The 25,864-nt window shown below is 46.7% G+C and overlaps 1 protein-coding gene across 3 annotated transcripts in view; it reads left to right on the top strand.

The window, feature by feature from the left end:
• The window catches only part of SLC45A4 (solute carrier family 45 member 4), a 77,266-nt gene that overhangs the window by 26,350 nt on the left and 25,052 nt on the right, over positions 1 to 25,864 (top strand). For all 3 annotated transcript variants that reach the window (XM_075270045.1, XM_075270044.1, XM_075270046.1), the window contains exon 2: positions 6,803 to 7,429. In XM_075270045.1, coding sequence (XP_075126146.1) covers positions 7,198 to 7,429 — 232 coding nt within the window. In that variant the 5' untranslated portion in view covers positions 6,803 to 7,197. The remainder of the gene's footprint in view (positions 1 to 6,802; positions 7,430 to 25,864) is intronic.

The raw sequence follows: 25,864 nt of genomic DNA, 5'->3' as shown, positions 1-25,864 counted from the left end.
AATACGAGGCCAAGACCGTCACACGGATTGGTAAAATTGCCATTATAAAAGGTAGCACTAATAAGGAGCAGATATTTCGTCTTCAAATCTGCCCCACACCTGTCTCTCGGCATGAGGAGATGCAGTAGAAGGATGGCCTGGGTAAGCCACTCGTCTCAACCCTCTATTGGTGCCATTGGTTGGAAGCCACGTTGGTGCCCCTTGAAGGTTATCCTCTTACTGTATGGTAGACTGGCCGTATAATGGGTCATAAAGAGTCGTGTTGGTCATTGGCCACATTCCTCCAGAATTCAGGGTAAAATGTCTGTCATGGAAGTGGCCGAGAGGTCTACACATTCAGGTGCCCAAGTTTGATGGTAGGCAGAGCTGAATGCTGTAGTTCTTTGAGAACAGAATCTTGGATTTTTGATTTTTCTTGTGAATGACACAATCCTAAATGTGGCCCTTGGAATCGTTGAGGTTACATTGTAACTGGGGCTGTGATTGGAGGAATCCTTTCTAGGGTTCCCTCTGTGGACAGTGAGTCTCCTATTAATATGGAGTCTTCAAGTTCTAGACTCTTGAAGAAGGCAGTCTTCTGGATACCAAAACTCTCTCCAGAAACGTTTGTTCCTCTGGTTGAAGGACTTGGAAAGTTATTGGTTGTCTTAATTTTGCACGGTTGTTATAGCAAAATGTGGTGTCTTCAGGATTGGTAACTTTATTATGTAGTGTAGTAATTGGCAAGGAGACGATGGATTCGGATGAGCCATTGTAGCAGACAAAGTAGGAAGGTCAAGAATGATGTCGGCACCATTATAGAGACTGGAACCAGTACAGGATAAGTAATGTAATGTATGTACACAGTGACTGCACCAGCAGAATAGTGAGCGCAGCTCTGGAGTATAATACAGGATAAGTAATGTAATGTATGTACACAGTGACTGTACCAGCAGAATAGTGAGCGCAGCTCTGGAGTATAATACAGGATAAGTAATGTAATGTATGTACACAGTGACTGCACCAGCAGAATAGTGAGCGCAGCTCTGGGGTATAATACAGGATAAGTAATGTAATGTATGTACACAGTGACTGTACCAGCAGAATAGTGAGCGCAGCTCTGGGGTATAATACAGGATAAGTAATGTAATGTATGTACACAGTGACTGTACCAGCAGAATAGTGAGCGCAGCTCTGGGGTATAATACAGGATAAGTAATGTAATGTATGTACACAGTGACTGCACCAGCAGAATAGTGAGCGCAGCTCTGGAGTATAATACAGGATAAGTAATGTAATGTATGTACACAGTGACTGCACCAGCAGAATAGTGAGCGCAGCTCTGGAGTATAATACAGGAGAAGTAATGTAATGTATGTACACAGTGACTGTACCAGCAGAATAGTGAGCGCAGCTCTGGAGTATAATACAGGATAAGTAATGTAATGTATGTACACAGTGACTGTACCAGCAGAATAGTGAGCGCAGCTCTAGAGTATAATACAGGATGTAACTCAGGATCAGTATGAGTAGTATGTAATTTGTCCTGTGAGGTATAAAATGGTGCACACTAGAAGCTGCACCTATTTCACATTGACCCTGGGAGCCCTGCCTGGTGACCCTCATACGCTACCTATGTGCTGTTTTCAGACTAGCGGGGGTTAAATAGCCCTCATGTTGTGCTCTTCTTATATTAGATCTGTTTTATCCGAGCACTAAACTCAGGTTCGATCATCAAAATATGGAAATCCCAACGTGTAACCAAAGCCTCATGAGAGAGCTCAGGTTCATGGGTTGTTTGTGTAGTCACTCGGTTTTGGCAAGAAGCCGCAGGAGCAGACTGATCTCATGTAATAATGGAGGGGCAGAGATGTCCAGGCATATAGGACAGGGTTATTATAAATGGGGGAGGGGGCCATCTTATGTTACCTTGTGTCTGACAGGAGGAGCTCTGGTGGGGTGTAATTGTAAGAGCTGATGTACGGTAGATGGATAGATCGGAATCGAACAAATCACAGAAATTCATCCTTTATGTTGAGGTGCAGATCTTCTATTAGGGGTATGTTCAGATGCTGCAGATTGCAATGCAAGTAAACCATAGAAAAAATTCATATATTTTAAGTCTTGCAACAAATTTCCAAGTGCTCAGCCTGTTCTGTATTGCAGATTTTTATTTATTTTTTGCAATGCAAAGGGTGAAATCCACAGCAAAGTGTGCAGGTAACAAGTGCACATTTTGATGCAAATTTGCAAGAAAAAATTCTGAACAGACTCTAAAGCGCCCCCTGCTGCTGTCCTGTGGGGTCCTGTTGGCTTCAGGGTGATGCGCCTTTTAAGATACAGTATGCAAAATTTTAAAAAAATTGGTATCTAGTGTTCACTTTGTCAATATGACCAAACTTTCCATCGCCGTCCCCTTGACTAGGTCTAGTCCTAGCCTATGTATAGGGTAGAACATGGCACGGGCCGGGTGGCAGTTTTATATATGCGCCTCATTACTGCCTAGAACACATTGTAAAGCTGCAATTACGTGGGAGAACTCCGCCTGACTTGAGAACACATTGTGCCAGATATCTCGGCTCTCCAACCAACGCCACTATTATCTGTTCAGCTGACACTACCTTTCTGCAGCAATGACATTTACACAATCACTTAATGCGGCTCGCAGCTTTAAGAATCTGCCACAGTCACCACCAGAGCTGCATTAACTGTTTTGTGACTGACGTCGGCCATTTTTAAAGCAAGGGTCATAGTGCAGGGGACTAGTGCCTTAAAGGGGGGCTTCGAGTGTCCTTGTAATGAACAATTCTGCAACTTATAATGGGGCCCCTCCACTATCTCCTATACTTGGTAGCTCTTCAGGGGACACTTTGGACACAAAACCTCTGCACCCCTTAGAGTTGGTGAAAGTTCAGGGTCATCAGACCTGTTGGGTGATGCTAGTGGACTCTGCAGATTTAGAGGGGACTAGAGTATACACTGTAATTCCTCATTCTGTACAAGCCAATGCCGCTGACTCTTTTCCTTAAAGCGGGGTCAGATGAGGGGTCTCATTTTGCAGTAACCCCCATTCCTCACCTCGAGATTGCACAATGCCTGACGCCCGTATCCAACAAATCCTTTTCTACAGGGACGCGGAGGGAAGTCACGTGGATTGGCAGCGGTGATGGTCATATTAATAAACAGGACAATAGAGGAAGTTGTTGATTCCAGGGCTCTGGTTTTATGTGTTATGATGGTAACATCCTAATCTTCCCCTGACCCTTCACAGTCATGGAGGCGACGGGAGAGGCAGAGAAGACATTGTTCATGTGTTATAGATGACCCCGGAGTCACCAGCACCACAACCTAGTGTTATCTGTGCAGTTATATTATACTCATCAGCATTTTAGTAAATTCTTATTCATTTTTTTTTTTGTTTTTGTTGATGCAGACCATGTAACATGATAGGGTTTTAATGTGACCATTCTGACGAATACTGCTCCTATGTACAAGAATATTACTACTATAATACTACCTCCTATGTACAAGAATATAACTACTATAATACTGCTCCTATGTACAAGAATATAACTACTATAATACTGCCTCCTATGTACAAGAATATAACTACTATAAGGCTGCATTCACACGGAGTAAACGCTGGCGTTTTTTGTGTGTTTTTTGCACATAGCGCCGCGTTTACGCCGCGTAGCGCCGCGTTAACGCCGGGCAACGCCACCGCTAAATAGCGCGGCGTTACCGCGGCGCTACGCGGCGTAAACGCGGCGCTATGTGCAAAAAACACACAAAAAACGCCAGCGTTTACTCCGTGTGAATGCAGCCTTATACTGCTCCTATGTACAAGAATATAACTACTATAATACTGCTCCTATGTACAAGAATATGCCTACTATAATACTGCCTCCTATGTACAAGAATATAACTACTATAATACTGCCCCTATGTACAAGAATATAACTACTATAATACTACCTCCTATGTACAAGAATATAGCTACTATAATACTACTCCTATGTACAAGAATATAACTACTATAATACTGCCCCTATGTACAAGAATATAACTACTATAATACTGCTCCTATGTACAAGAATATAGCTACTATAATACTGCTCCTATGTACAAGAATATAACTACTATAATACTACCTCCTATGTACCAGAATATAATTACTATAATACTGCTCCCTATGTACAAGAATATAACTACTATAATACTACTCCTATGTACAAGAATATAACTACTATAATACTGCTCCTATGTACAAGAATATAACTACTATAATACTACTCCTATGTACAAGAATATAACTACTATAATACTGCTCCTATGTACAAGAATATAACTACTATAATACTACCTCCTATGTACCAGAATATAACTACTATAATACTGCTCCCTATGTACAAGAATATAACTACTATAATACTACTCCTATGTACAAGAATATAACTACTATAATACTGCTCCTATGTACAAGAATATAACTACTATAATACTACTCCTATGTACAAGAATATAACTACTATAATACTACTCCTATGTACAAGAATATAACTACTATAATACTACCTCCTATGTACAAGAATATAACTACTATAATACTGCTCCTATGTACAAGAATATAACTACTATAATACTGCCCTTCTCCTATATATTGTATTTCCCAGGCTATGAGTTATACATCTGAGCTGTATTCCGTTAGATTTTCAGTATTTCATTTTCTACTATTATTTTTGCTGCCCCTATTACGGTACATTAGTATTAGCGCCTGTCTGCCGCAGTGTGAATAGTCCCTGTAATGAATGTGTCTGTCACCGCCGGGTCCTCTGATACCACCGGTGACTTTCTCGCCCCTTCCTACAATAACTGATACAATAATTTTTTTGCTTCCTGAACACAAGGACTTGGGAAAGAACAAGGCGGGTAGTTTTTAGTCAGCAGTGAGTCAGTCGCTCTGAGCGTTCTCCCCAAGAAAGTCGCGAAGTGAGTTCAATGGTTTGATGTCCCGGTGGAATATAGACATTGGATTCTATTTTGAGAGGCTTTAGCTTTATACGTCAGAGCTGTGCTTGTAGGAAACTGAAGTAATGCTGCCATCCTGTGCCCGTCCATGGCACCATGCCAACAATACAATGGAGATATTGCAAGGATTGCTTTATATGATGATGGCCTACTGACTGGTGGGAGGTCATACCATTACAGTTACCCTTTGGCACCTCTTTCCCAGTTGAGTACTCCATCCCCTGTCGGCGTTGTCCTGTCTGTGGAGACTAAAATCTTTAGTGGTCGTCCAGGATTCGAGACGTTTGGCTGATCTCTTCCAGAATCTGGACCTGTCCTTTGGTTGTGCCTGACGTTGCAGCTCCACTTCAGATTAATAAATCAGAGCTGTAACACCAGACACAACCCATGGACATGTGCGGCATGGTGTATCGGAGAAGAAAGGAGTCGGCCAAGTCTCTTTTTATATCTTGGACAAGCCCTTTAAAGATGGCAACCCTTGTCTAGGTCTTTGCTTTCTCGTTGAGGGCCTTAGGTTGCCCGTAGACTTTAGAATATGGTCGTCCATCATGGTGCCGTCCAGTTGACTACAGGATTGTTCACTCGACCATCAACCTTAAGACATTCACGACATCGCAGACCTGTGTTGGCCACAAATCTAATGTGCATGGCCGGCATTAGTCTTGGATGGCATGCTTGGATTTCATCATAGACTTTAATTGTGAAGATCACCTTGTTCATTAGGATGTTGAGCACCATTAATGGTGGACTATGGAATAAAACTTTTTGGAAAGACTTCTGGTTATGAAGCCAACAGCATTGTGAGGGTTTCTGCAGATGTTGACTTGGAGTTGAACCATGGTTCTTATGCAGCGTTCTCCCATAAAAAGAGGAACACCTCAGCCAGTCATTGTTGAGAAGCCAAAAGTCCTGGTGGTTGGTCACCTAGTATATCAATTGTTGGCCCATTGGGTCTGGTTTCCTATCATCTATAGATAGATTGAGCTTCTGGACTTGGATACCAATAGCCCACCATAATGGTGTAGATGTTTTGTACCCCAAGATAAAGCCATGATGCCCACTTTATACCACCATAGTCTCATCTGTGTCTTATTAGTCTCCTTGCCAAAAAGTTTCATTCCAATTTATTAGAATTTTCTTGTTTTGATAACGTGCTAATGATGGGGCATGACATTGAAACTCTTCAGATTGGCCAAAGATGACGTTACGACTGTTGGTTATATAGGGTTCCCTTTGTCGTGACCAGGGTTATATGGCCCTCGTCTTCCCTTTTGCCATTTCCTAGTTGGCCTGAACTCCTTATAGAATACCCTGTTTGTTTTTTTTGGCCACGATGGTAGGCGTCTTGGAAGAATGTAGAACGTGTTGGGCTTCTGCATTCCCATCTCTTTGTGTCTCGTCAGATTGGCCACCGATGTGCTATCCTACAAGATACGGTGTGGCTGGGAGGAATGGCTGCCGGCTATCTCATGAATTTGTTCGGGCCTTAGTCCAAAAAATGTGTTATTTATATCCAAACTTTTCACAAGCCGTATCTGTGCGTGGGCCGTACCAGCCGCTCCCCCAATGTCCGTCTTATCGTGGCTTCCCAACATAGAATGTTTCCTTCATTGTCATCCAAAATTGCAAATTTTGTTTTTGTAATTTTTTATTTTTTTTTCTCCCTCCACCGCTCGTGTAGGATGTTTTTTGTCTTATATTGGTTAGTTCATCCTTTCATTCGCCGAGGACTGGGGGCGTCTTATCGGCACCACCACCACTGCGTTCCTTAACTCCGTGTCTCTCCCTCTTTCAGATTATTCAGCCGCTCGATGGGGATTAACAGTGCATCACCTATGTGTGTCGCCTTCCCAGCCTGCAACCGCAAGACCAAGAATTTTACCACTTCTTCTATAGAAATTATGAAACTGGTATTAACTGAATGGCAATTATGGATTTTTAACTCTAATTCACAGTAAACCATTAAGCCATATGATTGAATTAGCACCAAATCCCGTTCTCTCTTGCGCACCCTCACGAAGCCGCGCGGACACCTACACAGCGGAGTCGGAAGTATTACTCGCACGAGGAACGTGTGGAAAGCTGAACAAAAAAAGAAGTCTTTATTTATCTTTGCAGATATATAGTATTAATATTTATATAGAAGCTCTAAGAATATAGATTATTATATATATTTTTGTGGTGGTGAAGATGGCCCCTCAGAATGCCGAATCGGAATCTATGCAAGTCCAGGACCTTCCCTTGGCCAAGCTCAAGAAAGACGAGCCCAAGGAGAACGAGAGCCGGGATGAGACCATCAGCGAGGGCTCTATAGACCGCATCCCGGTCCGCCTCTGGGTAATGCATGGCGCCGTGATGTTCGGTCGGGAATTTTGCTACGCTATGGAGACTGCCCTGGTGACACCGGTCCTGTTGCAGATTGGTAAGTGTTGTGTGGATTTAAAGGGGTTGTCCAGGGACTGACTTCCACTAAGTTCTGATTGGGAATCCTCGGGTGTCCGGGATGGGTCATGTGATTGGAATGAGTGCTTGGGTTGGTCCATCTCCTCTACGGTGGTCACAGGTCTCCTGTTCTATGGTGGGCTAGCTCTTATGATCAGTTTGGCCAGCCGCCATAGCACTGGTGAACATAGGAAAGGAAGGAGGAGATGGAGCGTCTTGTGATCTTCCTCTTGTCACGCTGTGCGGCCTCATGGGCTGTATCTTCTCTTTCACCTTTATTTATAGCCCTCTTCATTTCAATGAATGAATACAATTCCAGGGTTACAGTGAAGACTGACACATTCATGTAGAAGGAGGCTTTAGGCCTTGTTGCAAAATGATTCTTTTCCATTCTTTGATACCTGACAGGTGGGGAAATATTATCCTTTGCACCTTTGGCCGCTTTCCTGTGCCCGCAGGTCTTCCTTGGCACTCCGAGCAGTGACAGGCGGTGCTGGCACCAAATACCAATTGACTTTATCACCGTCAATAACCTGGGTTATCTGCCTTGTCAAGGCCAAATATCCCATAGTGCCGCAGCAATAGGCGATCCTCCGGTTACGACACCTCCCCGCCTGGCAGCGCCCGCACTTTCTGAGTTAATAAGTTGCTTTCAGTATCCGGTGTGGAAAATGCCGGAGGTAAATGCGTCAGGTTGGAATGGCTCTGACAGGGAGACCCGATACCCTGTGTACCGCCATCTGAGACCTAAATGTGATACCCTCAGCCCCTGGGGGTGTGCGGGGGGTGTAGGGTGTCTGTACCAGTCGCTGCAATCACCGCCTCTACGCCTGCTTTTATTTTCTTTCTGCAGCTGATGCCATGACCAGAGACTGGCTGGTAAACCTGTGTATGGGGGGCTGGGGTATGAAACCTTATGTTTTCTGCTCCATTCACAGCCAAAGCTGCATAAGAAATCCTGCATGGTCTGGTATTAGTCTCTCCATAGGGAAAGGGTAATAGAATTATATTAATAGCCTGAGCTCCTGTATCAAGGGGTACGACACAGCTCTACGAACCAACCCCTGCAGCTTTGTGTGTGAGTGGAGAAGAGGAACTGTATGGAACAGGGTAAAGTGACCCGGAAGGTTCTACCAGATACAGATGTCAAGACCTTGAGCCACTTTGATATAGTTCTTCAGAGCTGAAATCTTCCTGGAAATCCTTGTTCAATATCTGACAGTTTTCAGTAACTACCAACAGAATAGTGAGCGCAGCTCTGGAGTATAATACAGGATAAGTAATGTAATGTATGTACACAGTGACTGTACCAGCAGAATAGTGAGCGCAGCTCTGGAGTATAATACAGGATAAGTAATGTAATGTATGTACACAGTGACTGCACCAGCAGAATAGTGAGCGCAGCTCTGGAGTATAATACAGGATAAGTAATGTAATGTATGTACACAGTGACTGTACCAGCCGAATAGTGAGCGCAGCTCTGGAGTATAATACAGGATAAGTAATGTAATGTATGTACACAGTGACTGTACCAGCAGAATAGTGAGCGCAGCTCTGGAGTATAATACAGGATAAGTAATGTAATGTATGTACACAGTGACTGCACCAGCAGAATAGTGAGCGCAGCTCTGGAGTATAATACAGGATAAGTAATGTAATGTATGTACACAGTGACTGTACCAGCAGAATACTGAGCGCAGCTCTGGAGTATAAGGGTGCATTCACACTGAGTAAACGCTAGCTTATTCTGAACGTAAAACACGTTCAGAATAAGCGGCGTCTAAAGCAGCTCCATTCATTTCTATGGGAGCGGGGATACGAGCGCTCCCCATAGAAATGAATGGGCTGCTTCTTTCACTCCGTGCAGCCCCATTGAAGTGAATGGGATGTGCCGGCGTGTACGCTCCGGCATGAGCAGAGCTTGCCGTATACGCCGGCACTCCCCATTCACTTCAATGGGACTGCACGGAGTGAAAGAAGCAGCCCATTCATTTCTATGGGGAGCGCTCGTATCCCCGCTCCCATAGAAATGAATGGAGCTGCTTTAGACGCCGCTTATTCTGAACGTGTTTTACGTTCAGAATAAGCTAGCGTTTACTCAGTGTGAATTCACCCTAATACAGGATAAGGCTTGTATTTCTGACTTATATTTTCTCTCTATATAGTGAGTATATTTCTGATCATTGGCAGAATAAATGGTTTTCCTATCTGACTGAACTCTGCCATCTTCTGACGTGTCTTCATGCCCCCGTTTGCGGTCTGTAGGTGGAGTTCCCCTTTGATCTGCAGTTAGGTTGCCCATTGTCGCTCTTCCTCCATACTTCCTTATGACTTGTGCCTTCACCATCTCAGAGATAAGATACAACCATGTCCTGCGTTGCGATGCCTGTTCTGATCTGGCACGTTCAGTGTTGCAATGGCAGATTTGTGTAACCCAGAAAACAATGAGTCACGGTGGCGTTCTCTGAGCCCTGGAATTTTCCACTGTAGCACATTCTCTTATCGGCTCCTGGAGTTCCTTTCAACAAGACAAGATTTCTGTGAGAAGTCCTGAAACCTAAGGGGGTGTGTGAATTGGTGATACAAGGATACATAATAATCTGGCAATGCCACGGAGTTCCACCCAGCAATGTGCCCTGATCCGGGCGAGGCGGGCACTTGTCCTGGTAAACACTCCTTTTTGATCTTCGAAGAAAGGAATGATTTACGGAAGTGTCTTCTGAATTTTCGATTACAGTGACTTTCCAGTGTTTGCGCTGGTGGTGACTATAAAGACCCTGAAGTCTCTGCCGTCGAGCCCATCGGTGCAGTTGGGATTATTGAATATTGCAGTTTGTGGCCCTGATAAAAATCGGTCCTAAAATAAGTGAAGGGGATATTCTTATCTATGATCAGAATATGTCATGAATGGCTCTGGCATCTCCTGCATCCCCTGCACTTACGTTTCGGGTCCTCTGACCCCTGCTTTGGGACATGGCTCCTCTGAATAGACAGACTTGCATGCTTGGCCACCTCTCGGATCAGATGGGTCTTGTCTCCAAGTAAAAGGCAAAGGACCTGAGAGATAAGTGCAGGTGGAACTGAATCCATGAGACGTCTATGGTATAACCCATGTCCCGTAGATGTGGGTTGACCATTTTCAAAGTGGCCATTTAAGAGACTAAAGATGTGCATGCCCGGCCACCTGTTTTGATGAACTTCTTCTGACCCACATCTATTGGATTTTCCATTAATATCTGATGGATTCGGTTCCTCCTGCAGCGCCTGCATTTATCTCTAAGGTCCCCAGACCCTTGTGGACGAGACTGCTCTGATTAATGGCCGGGCATGCATGTCTCTAGTCTCTTTATATGGTGGTTCAGAAAACCTCCACACCTATTAAACATTGAATATAACATAATTGTGTAAGATAGGAATATCCCTTTTAAATTTGTTTTCCAGGACTTTACTATTGATGACCTAGGACTCTGATCCTCTCTGATCTGCAATTGATTACCTGTCCTGACACTAGGACTAGCATTACAGCGCCATACACTGTGTAGTGGCCATACTTGGTTACTGCGCCCTGCTTACACATTCAGATAGCTGTTGGCACAATGTATCGGCCAGTGGATTCCCCGCTATTATTGGTTAAAAAGCACCCCCTCCGACCATGAAATATAGGCCCTGTTATGTTTCAGTTTCTCTTTCACCCACATTTTGGTAGATTCCTGAGATTGGGAAAACTACAACTCCCAGCATGCCCGTCACTTCTATAGGAGTTCCGAGAGCAGACGAATCCGTGTGCATGCTGGGAGTTGTAGTTTTGCAAAAGTGTGAATGATGGTTTACTGACCCCAGTCCTAGACCCAGGAGCTGTCATAAGACCTCTACCAGTTATAGCGCCCCCCTGTGACTCTGCAGTTATTTTGATGACGTAAGGTGACAGATTTTTCTGTGCAGGACAGCTGGGTCACAATATCCTTTGGGTCTATGATGGCCCATCCTGCTCTTGCCCCCATCTTTCCTATATGGTCTTGCATATTGTGGGGTTATTTTTGCAGTCTCCTGACCGGCGGTGACATCTTTCCCCGCGGCGGTCGCGTTCCTGGTATTATCTCTGGTATGTTGTTTTTGTTTCCACAGCAGGCCGCTCTCCCAGTGACACCATTAGCTCAGGGAACTGGGGCGACTTGTAGCTAAAACCTCTCCGCACCTTGTACGCCGTGATCTAAATCTGTAGCAGGTATGACCGTTATGTGAAGTATATAGGGCAGGGGTGGGGGCCATTAACTGCTTGGGTGCCAAGACTTGTACCCTCTTAAATTTGGGTTTTGACCTTCTAATCTCTGCTTCCTTTCTTCCAGACCTAATACTTGTCACAACTGAGGGTTTGTTACAATTGTATCTGTTCTAGTCAAGCGATCAATGCAAACGTCTCTTCTATCTTGGTTACATTGTATCAGTTTGTCAGTCGCTCACCTCAGATTGTATAGAATGGATTCACTTGTAACAAACCCTCCGCTGTGACAAGTATCAGGTCTGTGCAGGGTTCTCAGGCTCTGGATATAAACAAGAATGTTCCCATTTGACACAAAGTATATCAGACAGATCGGGAGACGCCATGTCCCTGTAATGAATCTGTCACTACCGTCTCACGTTAATAGCCCTGGCTGGCAGGAGCCTGGCATAGTACACATACCTGCGCCCGGGCCGTGCCATGTCTGATACAGGTATAGCTTACATGGTAAATCCCTGCTAGAGGAGGAGCCGGCTGCGAACTGCTGCGGTGATAGCGCTGACCTTGTCTGTGCGTCCTGCTAGTAGTGCTGCCTTTTATGTGCCCAAGGGGGAGAGATATATAGATATAGATATTGGCTTGAGGTTAGATACAGATTATTCCTAGAACTCTTCACATTTTTCAAGATCTCCGCTTGTTGTCAGTGACTCAGAAGACTTCTGGATACAATGAGATGGAAGGTAACCCTGGACCTGGCCAGTTCTGTGCTCCTCCAGAAGTGGAGACCATTGTGTCCTGTCTAGACAATGCTCTGTGAGCTTAACACAGCCGCTGCTACATTCATCATTCTGGCATAGCGGGATGATATTCAGGTGCCAGGGCCTTTTTCTTGTGCCAGCCATGCCTCACCCATCACATTGTGCGAATGTGGGCAGAACGGGGCGTGATTTAGAACAGGAATCTACACCATTTCCTACCTGCCGTAGATTCCTGGTCTGGTGCAGGGATGTCTGACTAGTTGATGTGGAGGCCTTTATTAAGATTGGTGTACAGTATGCCAGTCTTTATATCTTTGCCCAATGTGTCCAGTCTAGATAATGCTCTGTGAGCTAAACAGCCTGGACTCCAGACTGATACATTGTTGCAAACGAGAAGTTTCTGTATCTGCTGCTGATGTGTTGAGTTTGCAGAGCATTGTCTAGGCTGATAGATTGTATCAGCAGAGAGCAGGACTGGCCGGGTACAGGGTTACTGTTTCTTACTTTATCCAGGAGTCTTCACAGTCACTGACGGTGAGCAGAGGCCTTGACCATGGTGCGGAATCAATGTCACCTCTATGAATAGGCGATCACTAAATTCAGATCTCTGCTTCCTGCCAGTGAATGGGAACATTCTTATTTGCATCCAGGACTCCTACAGACCTAATACTTCAGAGCTGAAGGTTTGCTACAGTGTATCCCACCCATGGACAAGTCTCTGTGAGCTAAACAGCAGATACTGATGCATGTCTTAGTATCCTAATTTATGAATAAAATGCCACAAATACAGTGGAAACTGACAAGTCCTAGAAGAGACTGAATCGCAGTGCAGTACTTTTGGGTTCTAATATTTTGTCACTTTATATGCTTTCCCTTTTACATCACGTGATGATTGTAAGCCCTGTGGCCGAGCCGCTCTGTCTCCTGACTGATCCTCCGGTGGCAGTGAATGTTTCCTAGTTTTATAGGTGTGCGTGTTGGGGGCGTCCAGACGACCGCCCTCCGGTGACAGGCAGCAGACACGCTATAAATGTGCAAAACAAGGATCACGTTTCACTAAGAGATTGCTCAGGACACAAGTATCAGATCTCAGGACGGTGGGGACGTCTTATAGGCTACAAGGTGGGGGCTGGGAACAGCGGCTGGGGGTGGGCAGTAGCTGCTCCTCTGGTTCACCTGGATTTGCCCCCTCCCATTCCATTTTTATGTTAATAAAGTTTATTGAAATGTTCGGTTTCATTCCTTCCGCTTTTACACTAATAAAGCTGAGCTGTAATACCAGGCACAGCCTGAAGACAGGTGTGGCGCTGTTTCTTGGAGGAAAGCAGCTATGTTTTACTAGCTATAAAACTTTTTTCACGATATGACCGCAGCAATACAGGAGATAGTCACGGTTAGGAATTGAGTTAGTCTCCTTTAAGGCTTAAAGCTGTTTTCCAATTTCCTGTTATATAGTTTAATAATTAATGCGGAGTTATGTAAATGATCATATACCGTATTTTCCGGACTATAAGGCGCACATAAAAACCTACGATTTCCTCAGAAATTGTAAGTGCGGCTTATAGTCCGGTGCGCCTTATATATGAACCGGGACGGATTATAAGGCGCTCATGGGCAAAGCGGCTTGTAGTTCAGAGCGCCTTATAGTCCGTAAAATACGGTACTCCGGTTTTCCGTTCCTTATCACGGTCAAGGTCTCTGCTTGCTGTCATGGAGTGCTGTGTGCTAATACTTGGCACCGCTGGGGGGTTGTTACTTATCTCCTATGATTGTAGAGATCTCCTGTCCTGATAATTTGTTACATTGTATCAGCACAGAGAATGTATTGATCAGGATTCTACAGCGGATTGTGGACACTGGATCCAACTGTCACAAACCTTCAGCTCTGAGCTCTTGCAAATGATGAAAGTCTATTAAAAAGTGGCCCTAACCCTTGATATAATGTAGTCACATAACTGAAGCTCTTGTCGCCCCGTCCTGTGCGGTGACACAATGTTCCAGACTGCAGCGCGGTCACGGTGCCCCCCTTTAGTTATTTTGTTATTGTAGTCGCCTTGTTGGATAGCTCGGACTTCAGTCCTTGTCCCCCAGGTAGAAGCTGTGTGATGATGTGACCCGCATTGGTATCCTGCAGAACGCCGCCGCCCCCCCATTGGCTGAAAGCCCCTTGTGTAAGATCGTGTGGACTGCGATAAACAAGACGGAGGCGATCCATCAATGTCGGGGGCTTTTATCTAAATCACAGGCGTGAGAGGCGCAGATTGTGTCACCAGTCCCGAAAAATCGCCAGGACACTTCTGATTCACGTGCAGAAAATTTAAAGGGAACCTGTCCCCATGATAGACATCCTCATATTAGTGTCTGATACCTTAATAGAGTTAGGCCTTGTTCAGACTAAGCCTAATGCAGCAGAATTTAAAGGGCAGTATTATGATCACAAGTCTTAACCAGCGATGAGGGGGAGGGGCTAAGAAGAATCTACTTCCTGGTTCTGTGCCGTCACATGATCTCTCCCAACCAGTCAGTAGCTCTGAAAAGCATCATGTGATGTACTCTATGACCCATCGATGACATGATCATGTGATATATCATGTGACACCACAGAACACGCCCCACGTGAGCGAAGTACGGACACCATGTTGCTTTTTCTCAAGGACATGGAATAATCTTAAAGTGTTACATGGACCAAATCCTGGGGCCGGTGTGAGGACATAGAGTAGCCATAGAGCTGTCAGGGTCTGAGGGCCACAACTTCCTATGTGCAGGGCCACCGGCTTATAGAGGTTGCTACAATGTTACTGCAGTAAATAATTCTGAGCATTCCAGGGGTACAAGGTTCCCCCATTTTCATGACCAGTGAGCCCAGGGGTCAGACACTATCAATCCAATACTTGTCCCTTATTCAATAGAGAGAATTAATTAGAAATACTGTACAAGCCCTTTAAATAAATCCGTAATGCAAATAGCTGACAGTTTGTTGCAATGTGTCAGTGCAGGTAATCACATGGCATCCAGTCTGTTCTTGTATTGCTATACTGAGGTCTATTCACACACTGCAGTTTTGTTGTACCGGAGACCACATTAACCCCATTCCAATGAACAGAATAGATTTTCAGTGGCAGAAATTTCTGCTGCATGTGAATTCAACCGAAGGCTAAGGCCAAACTCTGCGGAAACAGCAGGAAAAAAATAGCAGTTTTTACAATCCCAATAAAGTTAAAGGGGTTGTCCCATCACAAGGATCCTATCTATACTGCTTGTAATGTGAATGTAAGACTTTTCCTAAATACATTGCTTCAGCAAAACTGCTTTGTTTGTCCACTATATTACTTTATTCATTTTTTTTTTTGACACATCCCTTGACTTATCTGGTCATAAGTCAAGTGATGTATCTGCTGCTCTCAGGGGGGAGGGAGGAGGGGCTAAGTGCACGGGAGCGAGCCTGGAGGGGGGTAGTTTACACTTTGGGGGAAGGGGCCACCAATACAGACCCGGCATCCGCTGTAATAGAGAGGCGGATGCCTGGGAGTGTAGACGCCGGCACAGGTGAAGCCAGCAGCGGCAGGAGTGATGCCGATATTCCGGAGGGGAGGAGCGGAATAGCAGCAACGCTCCTGCCGCTGCTGGATTCACCTGTGCTGGCGTCTACACTCCCTGGCATCCGCCTCTCTATTACAGCGGATGCCGGGTCTGTATTACATTGTGAAGGCTGTACGTCCGATGCCTAGTGCATCGCCAGCGCACACGCAGGGCCAGCGGCATAGCAGCGACGACTTCTCGCCGCTGGCTTTGCATATGTAACCCCGCCCACCAATGACGCAACAAAGCCGGAACACAGAAGAATTTACTGCAGCGAAGAGTGGTGAGTATGTGACGTGGGAATACCCCTTTAATGAAATGTTATTTGCTCTCATTGCGGGAAAAGAATGCAGCAGGAAATGCAACGTGTTTATTTACCTGCAGACGAAACATGTTACCCCATAGACTTATATGTGGGGAGGTGAAAGTGGAAATGCAAACATACAGTATTTTTTTTTTTTTTGTCTGCTGTGTTTTTTTTTCCCACAGTGTATTTTAGCTGTTTCACTATGTGTAGCCTTAAAGGGATTCTACCATTAAAACCTCTTTTTTTTTTTTTTTTTTTGTGTGGATAAGACGTCAGAATAGCCTTTAGAAAGGCTATTCGTCTCTCACCTTTAGACGTGATCTCCGCCGCGCCGTTCCTTAGAAATACCAGTTTTTACCGTTGTGTAAATTAGTTCTCTGGCATTGATGGGGGCGTCCCCACTACTGCTCGAGAACACGATTCTGTGATGCCTCTATCTTCCTGCGTCACCTCCGATGCCTGCGCAGTTGGCTCTGCCAGTGAGACACTAGTAGAGCCGAGTGCGCATGCCGGCCAGCGGCCATTTTTGGGAGGCCGCTCCAGCATTGAACTACAAGAGCAAGAGCGGCCTCCCAAAAATGGCCGCCGGCCGGCATGCGCACTCGGCTCTATTAGTGTCTTATCCACAAAAAAAAGAGGTTTTAATGATAGAGTCCCTTTAACCAAATTCTGATGTTTTATGTGGTGGCAAATCTGCAGGAATCTCCTCCACTCCGCAGATACTGTACATCCTAGCAGGCGAGCCGCACCATAGAGGGAGGGCTGATTGTGACCGCAGCCTACACCCCTTCAGATACACAAATCTAAATAAATCCTTCCATCAGGAAGGAACCAGCATATCACCCCACCCTGCAGATAGATAGGTTAGTGTCAGCAGACCCAGCATATCACCCCGGCCCTGCAGATAGATAGGTTACTATCACCAGACCCCAACATATCACCCCAGTCCGACAGATAGATAAGTTAGTGTCACCAGACCCCAGCATATCACCCCAGCCCTGCAGATAGATAGGTTACTGTCAGCAGACCCAGCATATCACCCCAGCCCTGCAGATGGATAGGTTACTGTCACCAGACCCAGCATATCACCCCAGCCCTGCAGATGGATAGGTTACTGTCACCAGACCCAGCATATCACCCCAGCCCTGCAGATGGATAGGTTACTGTCACCAGACCCAGCAAATCACCCCAGCCCTGCAGATGGATAGGTTACTGTCACCAGACCCAGCAAATCACCCCAGCCCTGCAGATAGATAGGTTACTGTCACCAGACCCAGCAAATCACCCCAGCCCTGCAGATGGATAGGTTACTGTCACCAGACCCAGCATATCACCCCAGCCCTGCAGATAGATAGGTTACTATCACCAGTACCAGTATATCACCCCAGTCCTGCAGATAGATAGGTTACTGTCACCAGAACCAGCATATCATCCCAGCCCTGCAGATAGATAGGTTACTATCACCAGACCCCAACATATCACCCCAGTCCTACAGATAGATAAGTTAGTGTCACCAGACCCCAGCATATCACCCCAGCCCTGCAGATGGATAGGTTACTGTCACCAGAACCAGCATATCACCCCAGTCCTGCAGATAGATAGGTTACTGTCACCAGAACCAGCATATCACCCCAGTCCTGCAGATAGATAGGTTACTGTCACCAGTACCAGCATATCACCTCAGCCCTGCAGATAGATAGGTTACTGTCACCAGAACCAGCACATCACCCCAGTCCTGCAGATAGATAGGTTACTGTCACCAGTACCAGCATATCACCCCAGTCCTACAGATAGATAAGTTAGTGTCACCAGACCCCAGCATATCACCCCAGCCCTGCAGATGGATAGGTTACTGTCACCAGACCCAGCAAATCACCCCAGCCCTTCAGATGGATAGGTTACTGTCACCAGAACCAGCATATCACCCCAGTCCTGCAGATGGATAGGTTACTGTCACCAGACCCAGCATATCACCCCAGTCCTGCAGATGGATAGGTTACTGTCACCAGACCCAGCAAATCACCCCAGCCCTGCAGATGGATAGGTTACTGTCACCAGACCCAGCATATCACCCCAGCCCTGCAGATAGATAGGTTACTGTCACCAGAACCAACATATCACCCCAGCCCTGCAGATAGATAGGTTACTGTCACCAGAACCAGCATATCACCCCAGCCCTGCAGATACATAGGTTACTGTCACCAGAACCTGTATATCACCCCAGCCCTGCAGATAGATAGGTTACTGTCACCAGACCCAGCATATCACCCCAGCCCTGCAGATGGATAGGTTACTGTCACCAGACCCAGCATATCACCCCAGCCCTGCAGATGGATAGGTTACTGTCACCAGACCCAGCATATCACCCCAGCCCTGCAGATGGATAGGTTACTGTCACCAGACCCAGCATATCACCCCAGCCCTGCAGATGGATAGGTTACTGTCACCAGACCCAGCATATCACCCCAGCCCTGCAGATGGATAGGTTACTGTCACCAGAACCAGCATATCACCCCAGTCCTGCAGATGGATAGGTTACTGTCACCAGACCCAGCATATCACCCCAGTCCTGCAGATAGATAGGTTACTGTCACCAGAACCAGCATATCACCCCAGTCCTGCAGATAGATAGGTTAGTGTCACCAGAACCAGCATATCACCCCAGCCCTGAAGATAGATAGGTTAGTGTCACCAGAACCAGCATATCACCCAAGCCCTGAAGATAGATAGGTTAGTGTCACCAGACCCAGCATATCACCCCAGCCCTGCAGATAGATAGGTTACTGTCACCAGAACCAGCATATCACCCCAGCCCTGCAGATACATAGGTTACTGTCACCAGACCCAGCATATCACCCCAGTCCTGCAGATAGATAGGTTACTGTCACCAGAACCAGCATATCACCCCAGTCCTGCAGATAGATAGGTTAGTGTCACCAGAACCAGCATATCACCCCAGCCCTGAAGATAGATGGGTTAGTGTCACCAGAACCAACATATCACCCCAGCCCTGCAGATACATAGGTTACTGTCACCAGAACCAGCATATCACCCCAGCCCTGCAGATACATAGGTTACTGTCACCAGAACCAGCATATCACCCCAGTCCTGCAGATAGATAGGTTACTGTCACCAGAACCAGCATATCACCCCAGCCCTGCAGATAGATAGGTTACTGTCACCAGAACCAGCATATCACCCCAGTCCTGCAGATAGATAGGTTACTGTCACCAGAACCTGTATATCACCCCAGCCCTGCAGATAGATAGGTTACTGTCACCAGACCCAGCATATCACCCCAGCCCTGCAGATAGATAGGTTACTGTCACCAGACCCAGCATATCACCCCAGTCCTGCAGATAGATAGGTTACTGTCACCAGAACCAGCATATCACCCCAGCCCTGCAGATAGATAGGTTACTGTCACCAGAACCAGCATATCACCTCAGCCCTGCAGATAGATAGGTTACTGTCACCAGAACCAGCATATCACCCCAGTCCTGCAGATGGATAGGTTAGTGTCACCAGACCCAGCATATCACCCCAGTCCTGCAGATGGATAGGTTAGTGTCACCAGAACCAGCATATCACCCCAGTCCTGCAGATGGATAGGTTAGTGTCACCAGAACCAGCATATCACCCCAGCCCTGCAGATGGATAGGTTACTGTCACCAGAACCAGCATATCACCCCAGCCCTGCAGATGGATAGGTTAGTGTCACCAGACCCAGCATATCACCCCAGCCCTGCAGATGGATAGGTTACTGTCACCAGACCCAGCATATCACCCCAGTCCTGCAGATGGATAGGTTACTGTCACCAGACCCAGCATATCACCCCAGCCCTGCAGATGGATAGGTTAGTGTCACCAGAACCAGCATATCACCCCAGCCCTGCAGATACATAGGTTACTGTCACCAGAACCAGCATATCACCCCAGCCCTGCAGATACATAGGTTACTGTCACCAGAACCAGCATATCACCCCAGTCCTGCAGATAGATAGGTTACTGTCACCAGAACCAGCATATCAACCCAGTCCTGCAGATAGATAGGTTACTGTCACCAGAACCAGCATATCAACCCAGTCCTGCAGATAGATAGGTTACTGTCACCAGAACCAGCATATCAACCCAGTCCTGCAGATAGATAGGTTACTGTCACCATAACCAGCATATCACCCCAGTCCTGCAGATAGATAGGTTACTGTCACCAGAACCTGTATATCACCCCAGCCCTGCAGATGGATAGGTTACTGTCACCAGACCCAGCATATCACCCCAGCCCTGCAGATGGATAGGTTACTGTCAGCAGACCCAGCATATCACCCCAGTCCTGCAGATGGATAGGTTACTGTCACCAGACCCAGCATATCACCCCAGTCCTGCAGATGGATAGGTTACTGTCACCAGACCCAGCATATCACCCCAGTCCTGCAGATAGATAGGTTACTGTCACCAGAACCAGCATATCACCCCAGTCATGCAGATAGATAGGTTACTGTCACCAGAACCTGTATATCACCCCAGCCCTGCAGATGGATAGGTTACTGTCACCAGACCCAGCATATCACCCCAGCCCTGCAGATGGATAGGTTAGTGTCACCAGAACCAGCATATCACCCCAGTCCTGCAGATGGATAGGTTAGTGTCACCAGAACCAGCATATCACCCCAGTCCTGCAGATGGATAGGTTAGTGTCACCAGACCCAGCATATCACCCCAGTCCTGCAGATGGATAGGTTACTGTCACCAGACCCAGCATATCACCCCAGTCCTGCAGATGGATAGGTTACTGTCACCAGACCCAGCATATCACCCCAGTCCTGCAGATAGATAGGTTACTGTCACCAGAACCAGCATATCACCCTAGTCATGCAGATAGATAGGTTACTGTCACCAGAACCTGTATATCACCCCAGCCCTGCAGATAGATAGGTTACTGTCACCAGACCCAGCATATCACCCCAGCCCTGCAGATAGATAGGTTACTGTCACCAGACCCAGCATATCACCCCAGCCGTGCAGGTAGATAGGTTACTGTCACCAGAACCAGCATATCACCCCAGCCCTGCAGATAGATAGGTTAGTGTCAGCAGACCCAGCATATCACCCCAGCCCTGCAGATAGATAGGTTACTGTCACCAGAACCAGCATATCACCCCAGCCCTGCAGATAGATAGGTTACTGTCACCAGACCCAGCATATCACCCCAGCCCTGCAGATAGATAGGTTACTGTCACCAGACCCAGCATATCACCCCAGCCCTGCAGATAGATAGGTTAGTGTCACCAGAACCATCATATCACCCCAGCCCTGCAGATAGATAGGTTACTGTCACCAGAACCAGCATATCACCCCAGCCCTGCAGGTAGATAGGTTACTGTCACCAGAACCAGCATATCACCCCAGCCCTGCAGGTAGATAGGTTACTGTCACCAGAACCAGCATATCACCCCAGCCCTGCAGATAGATAGGTTACTGTCAGCAGACCCAGCATATCACCCCAGCCCTGCAGATAGATAGGTTACTGTCACCAGACCCAGCATATCACCCCAGCCCTGCAGATAGATAGGTTAGTGTCACCAGAACCATCATATCACCCCAGCCCTGCAGATAGATAGGTTACTGTCACCAGAACCAGCATATCACCCCAGCCCTGCAGATAGATAGGTTACTGTCACCAGAACCAGCATATCACCCCAGCCCTGCAGGTAGATAGGTTACTGTCACCAGAACCAGCATATCACCCCAGGCCTGCAGATAGATAGGTTACTGTCAGCAGACCCAGCATATCACCCCAGCCCTGCAGATAGGTTACTGTCACCAGAATCAGCATATCACCCCAGCCCTGCAGATAGATAGGTTAGTGTCAGCAGACCCAGCATATCACCCCAGCCCTGCAGATAGATAGGTTACTGTCACCAGAACCAGCATATCACCCCAGCCCTGCAGATAGATAGATTACTGTCACCAGACCCAGCATATCACCCCAGCCCTGCAGATAGATAGGTTAGTGTCACCAGAACCAGCATATCACTCCAGCCCTGCAGATAGATAGGTTACTGTCACCAGAACCAGCATATCACCCCAGCCCTGCAGATAGATAGGTTACTGTCACCAGACCCAGCATATCACCCCAGCCCTGCAGATAGATAGGTTAGTGTCACCAGAACCAGCATATCACCCCAGCCCTGCAGATAGATAGGTTACTGTCACCAGAACCTGTATATCACCCCAGCCCTGCAGATAGATAGGTTACTGTCACCAGAACCTGTATATCACCCCAGCCCTGCAGATAGATAGGTTATTGTCACCAGAATCAGCATATCACCCCAGCCCTGCAGATAGATAGGTTACTGTCACCAGACCCAGCATATCACCCCAGCCCTGCAGATAGATAGGTTAGTGTCACCAGAACCAGCATATCACCCCAGCCCTGCAGATAGATAGGTTACTGTCACCAGAACCTGTATATCACCCCAGCCCTGCAGATAGATAGGTTACTGTCACCAGAACCTGTATATCACCCCAGCCCTGCAGATAGATAGGTTACTGTCACCAGAACCTGTATATCACCCCAGCCCTGCAGATAGATAGGTTACTGTCACCAGAACCAGCATATCACCCCAGCCCTGCAGATAGATAGGTTAATGATCTCTTTGGGTGCCGCCATTGTTCCAAAGAGCTCAGCTAGATAATAACAAAAGCTACACTATCTCAGCAATGGAGGTACCAATTCAAGAGTTGGATTGGGGATGCCATTTGATTCTGGTGACAGTAAACTATCTATATGCAGGGCTGGGTTTTGGTGACAGATTCCCTTTAAACTGATAGTGTGAACACAGCCCTGTACGGCATACATTTATTAAGTGACTCATATGGGGGCCCTTCTTCTTTTTCTGTCTTATTCCATATGAATCCATCTGATGCTTTATTACGTAGCTGTCCTATATGGCGATGCTCTTGTTTGGTGTACACAGCTAGAAATCGCTAAATTTAGGCATAATCCACCTTGACTAACCGAGGGCAGAAGGGCGTCCTTTTGGCTTAGGCCGGGCCTGTATGGAACGCTGTGCTACTTTCTCACTTGTGCAATTTTAATATAATTCAAGAAATTGCGCTTATATCCATCCATTGTGGAATTGCGTACGTCTGATCTACAGAGACAGACTCGGCGGCGTTTCCCCTCACTATCCCCCAATCCGATCTCCATTGGAATCTGTGTCTTCCAGGAATAGTGTGATAGTGATCGGCCCGCACGTGAGCCCCTCGTGACCTCACGTAACCCTCTGACACAGTCAGCACTTCCTGTGAAACACGACTGGAGCGGCTCTCACTATTGTTAGCCCCTGTTACACCGAAGGGGAAAAAATAAAAAAAATAAGAAAAGGAATTATTTACTACGAGCGGTGTCCTGTTTGTTTGGAACTGGCTGGGAATCAGCACGCCGGCCGAGTCTCAGTGGCAGCGGCGCAGACTCCTCGCTATGGCCATTGACTAGCGGGGGAGGGGGCTTGGTGAGACTTCAGACCAGGTAAACAGGATCAGAGGTGCCAGGGAACGGGTCACTCGATTTGTTTCCAGCGGAGTCTGATAAAGTCCGGGAATAATAGCGCTTCCTTGGGAATGTTGTCAACAAGATCTGCAACGTCGCTGCTCACTTTGTTTGTTCCTGTTCCGCTCTCTCTCTGGAAGGTGCTGGACTATTAGCCGAGACCAGACTTGGCGGACAAGGTGAAAAAAAAAAAAAAAAAAATTCACACGCCGCGTCATCTCCAGACGTCTCCGAGCGTGGAAATAACTTCTACAGGAACTCTAAATTTAATACTCGATACAATGTTACTTGTGCAGATTAACATGGAACACTCCAATGCCCCCATCGCCCCCCTTCCAATGCCCCCATCGCCCCCCCTCCCATTATCATTATACAGAGCGGTTCCTTCATTCGTGGCAGGCTGGTAAATACTATGTTCATCCGTTTCCTGGAAAGTTCGGTGACGAGCGATAGGACTGCCATTATAGGGAGTGACAACCCACTGGATAGGAAATCTGCCTAGTTGTCAAGCATTGCAGGTAATGAGACAGAGCTGCCAATCAGTACCTTGGAAAAGCTGAGTGCTTTTATGCCTGCCATGTTCCTTGTCACCCAACTTTTCTAGGAGCAGATGGTGTCTTTTAAATATGATCTGGCGATTTCCGCTGGAGGAGTTGCATTAGGACACAAGGAATTGTGGACCTTAAGATATAAATTCTCACATCCGACCATCTGCATTTGTGGTTTTGGCTAACATGGCGGCCACCTACGAGTGTTTACACATTGAGGCGATTATAAGATCCGTGCGATCTACAATTATCAAAGCATTTAATGGGACTTTGAGGTCATTGATGTAATGGGTTGGCCTAAGAGGATTGGTCAGAGCGTTACATATAGGGTGCAAACATATGGTCCTTGGAAACCATGGTATATGCCCATAGATTACCGCCAAATGCCAGAGGCGAAGCAAAGGAATTAGCGATAATCTGTAACCGCGTGGTCACAATATTTACAGGCACCAGGGCCCACGCTGTGGATAGGTCATCTATTTGGGGCCGGATAACAGGGGTGAACCTAGCCTTTCTGTTGCTATTATACCCCCGAGTATAATAATCGGAGCCCCAGGGGAGGGAATATAATAAACAGTGTTACTCACGTCTTCGGGATCCGGTGTTAATCCTAGCAGGCTTCGGGCCCGTATGGTAATGTCCTAGATGTCACGTGGTCTGGGATATTACCATACAGGCCCAAAGCCTGTGCTAGCAGTAACAGGCTATTACTACTAGCACAGGCTTCAGACCTATATGGTACTGCTAGCACAGGCTTCAGGTCTATATGGTACTGCTAGCACAGGCTTCGGGCCTATATGGTACTGCTAGCACAGGTTTCAGGCCTATATGGTACTGCTAGCACAGGCTTCGGGCCTATATGGTACTACTAGCACAGGCTTCAGGCCTATATGGTACTGCTAGCACAGGCTTCAGGCCTATATGGTACTGCTAGCACAGGCTTTGGACCTATATGGTACTGCTAGCACAGGCTTCAGGTCTATATGGTACTGCTAGCAAAGGTTTTGGGCCTATATGGTACTGCTAGCACAGGCGTCAGGTCTATATGGTACAGCTAGCACAGGCTTCGGGCCTATATGGTACTGCTAGCACAGGCTTCGGGCCTATATGGTACTGCTAACACAGGCTTTGGGCCTATATGGTACTGCTAGCACAGGCTTTGGGCCTATATGGTACTGCTAGCACAGGCTTTGGGCCTATATGGTACTGCTAGCACAGGCTTTGGGCCTATATGGTACTGCTAGCACAGGCTTTGGGCCTATATGGTAATATCCCAGAATGGAATAAAAGATGGCGGATTCTCCAGGGTGTCAGACTCTTGTTTATAGGCAGTGTCTGGTGGGCAACAGACACAGCTCATGGAAAGAGTGGCCGTGTGGAGCGCCCCTTTAACTTTCTAAGAGTATCCTCTACCTACGCCTGCCATTAAAACCCTTGTGCAATCTCTAT

This window comes from Leptodactylus fuscus, chromosome 4 (assembly GCF_031893055.1).
Source record: "Leptodactylus fuscus isolate aLepFus1 chromosome 4, aLepFus1.hap2, whole genome shotgun sequence".
NCBI classification, from domain to species: Eukaryota; Metazoa; Chordata; class Amphibia; order Anura; family Leptodactylidae; genus Leptodactylus; species Leptodactylus fuscus.
This window is presented reverse-complemented; position numbering and strand designations above follow the sequence as displayed.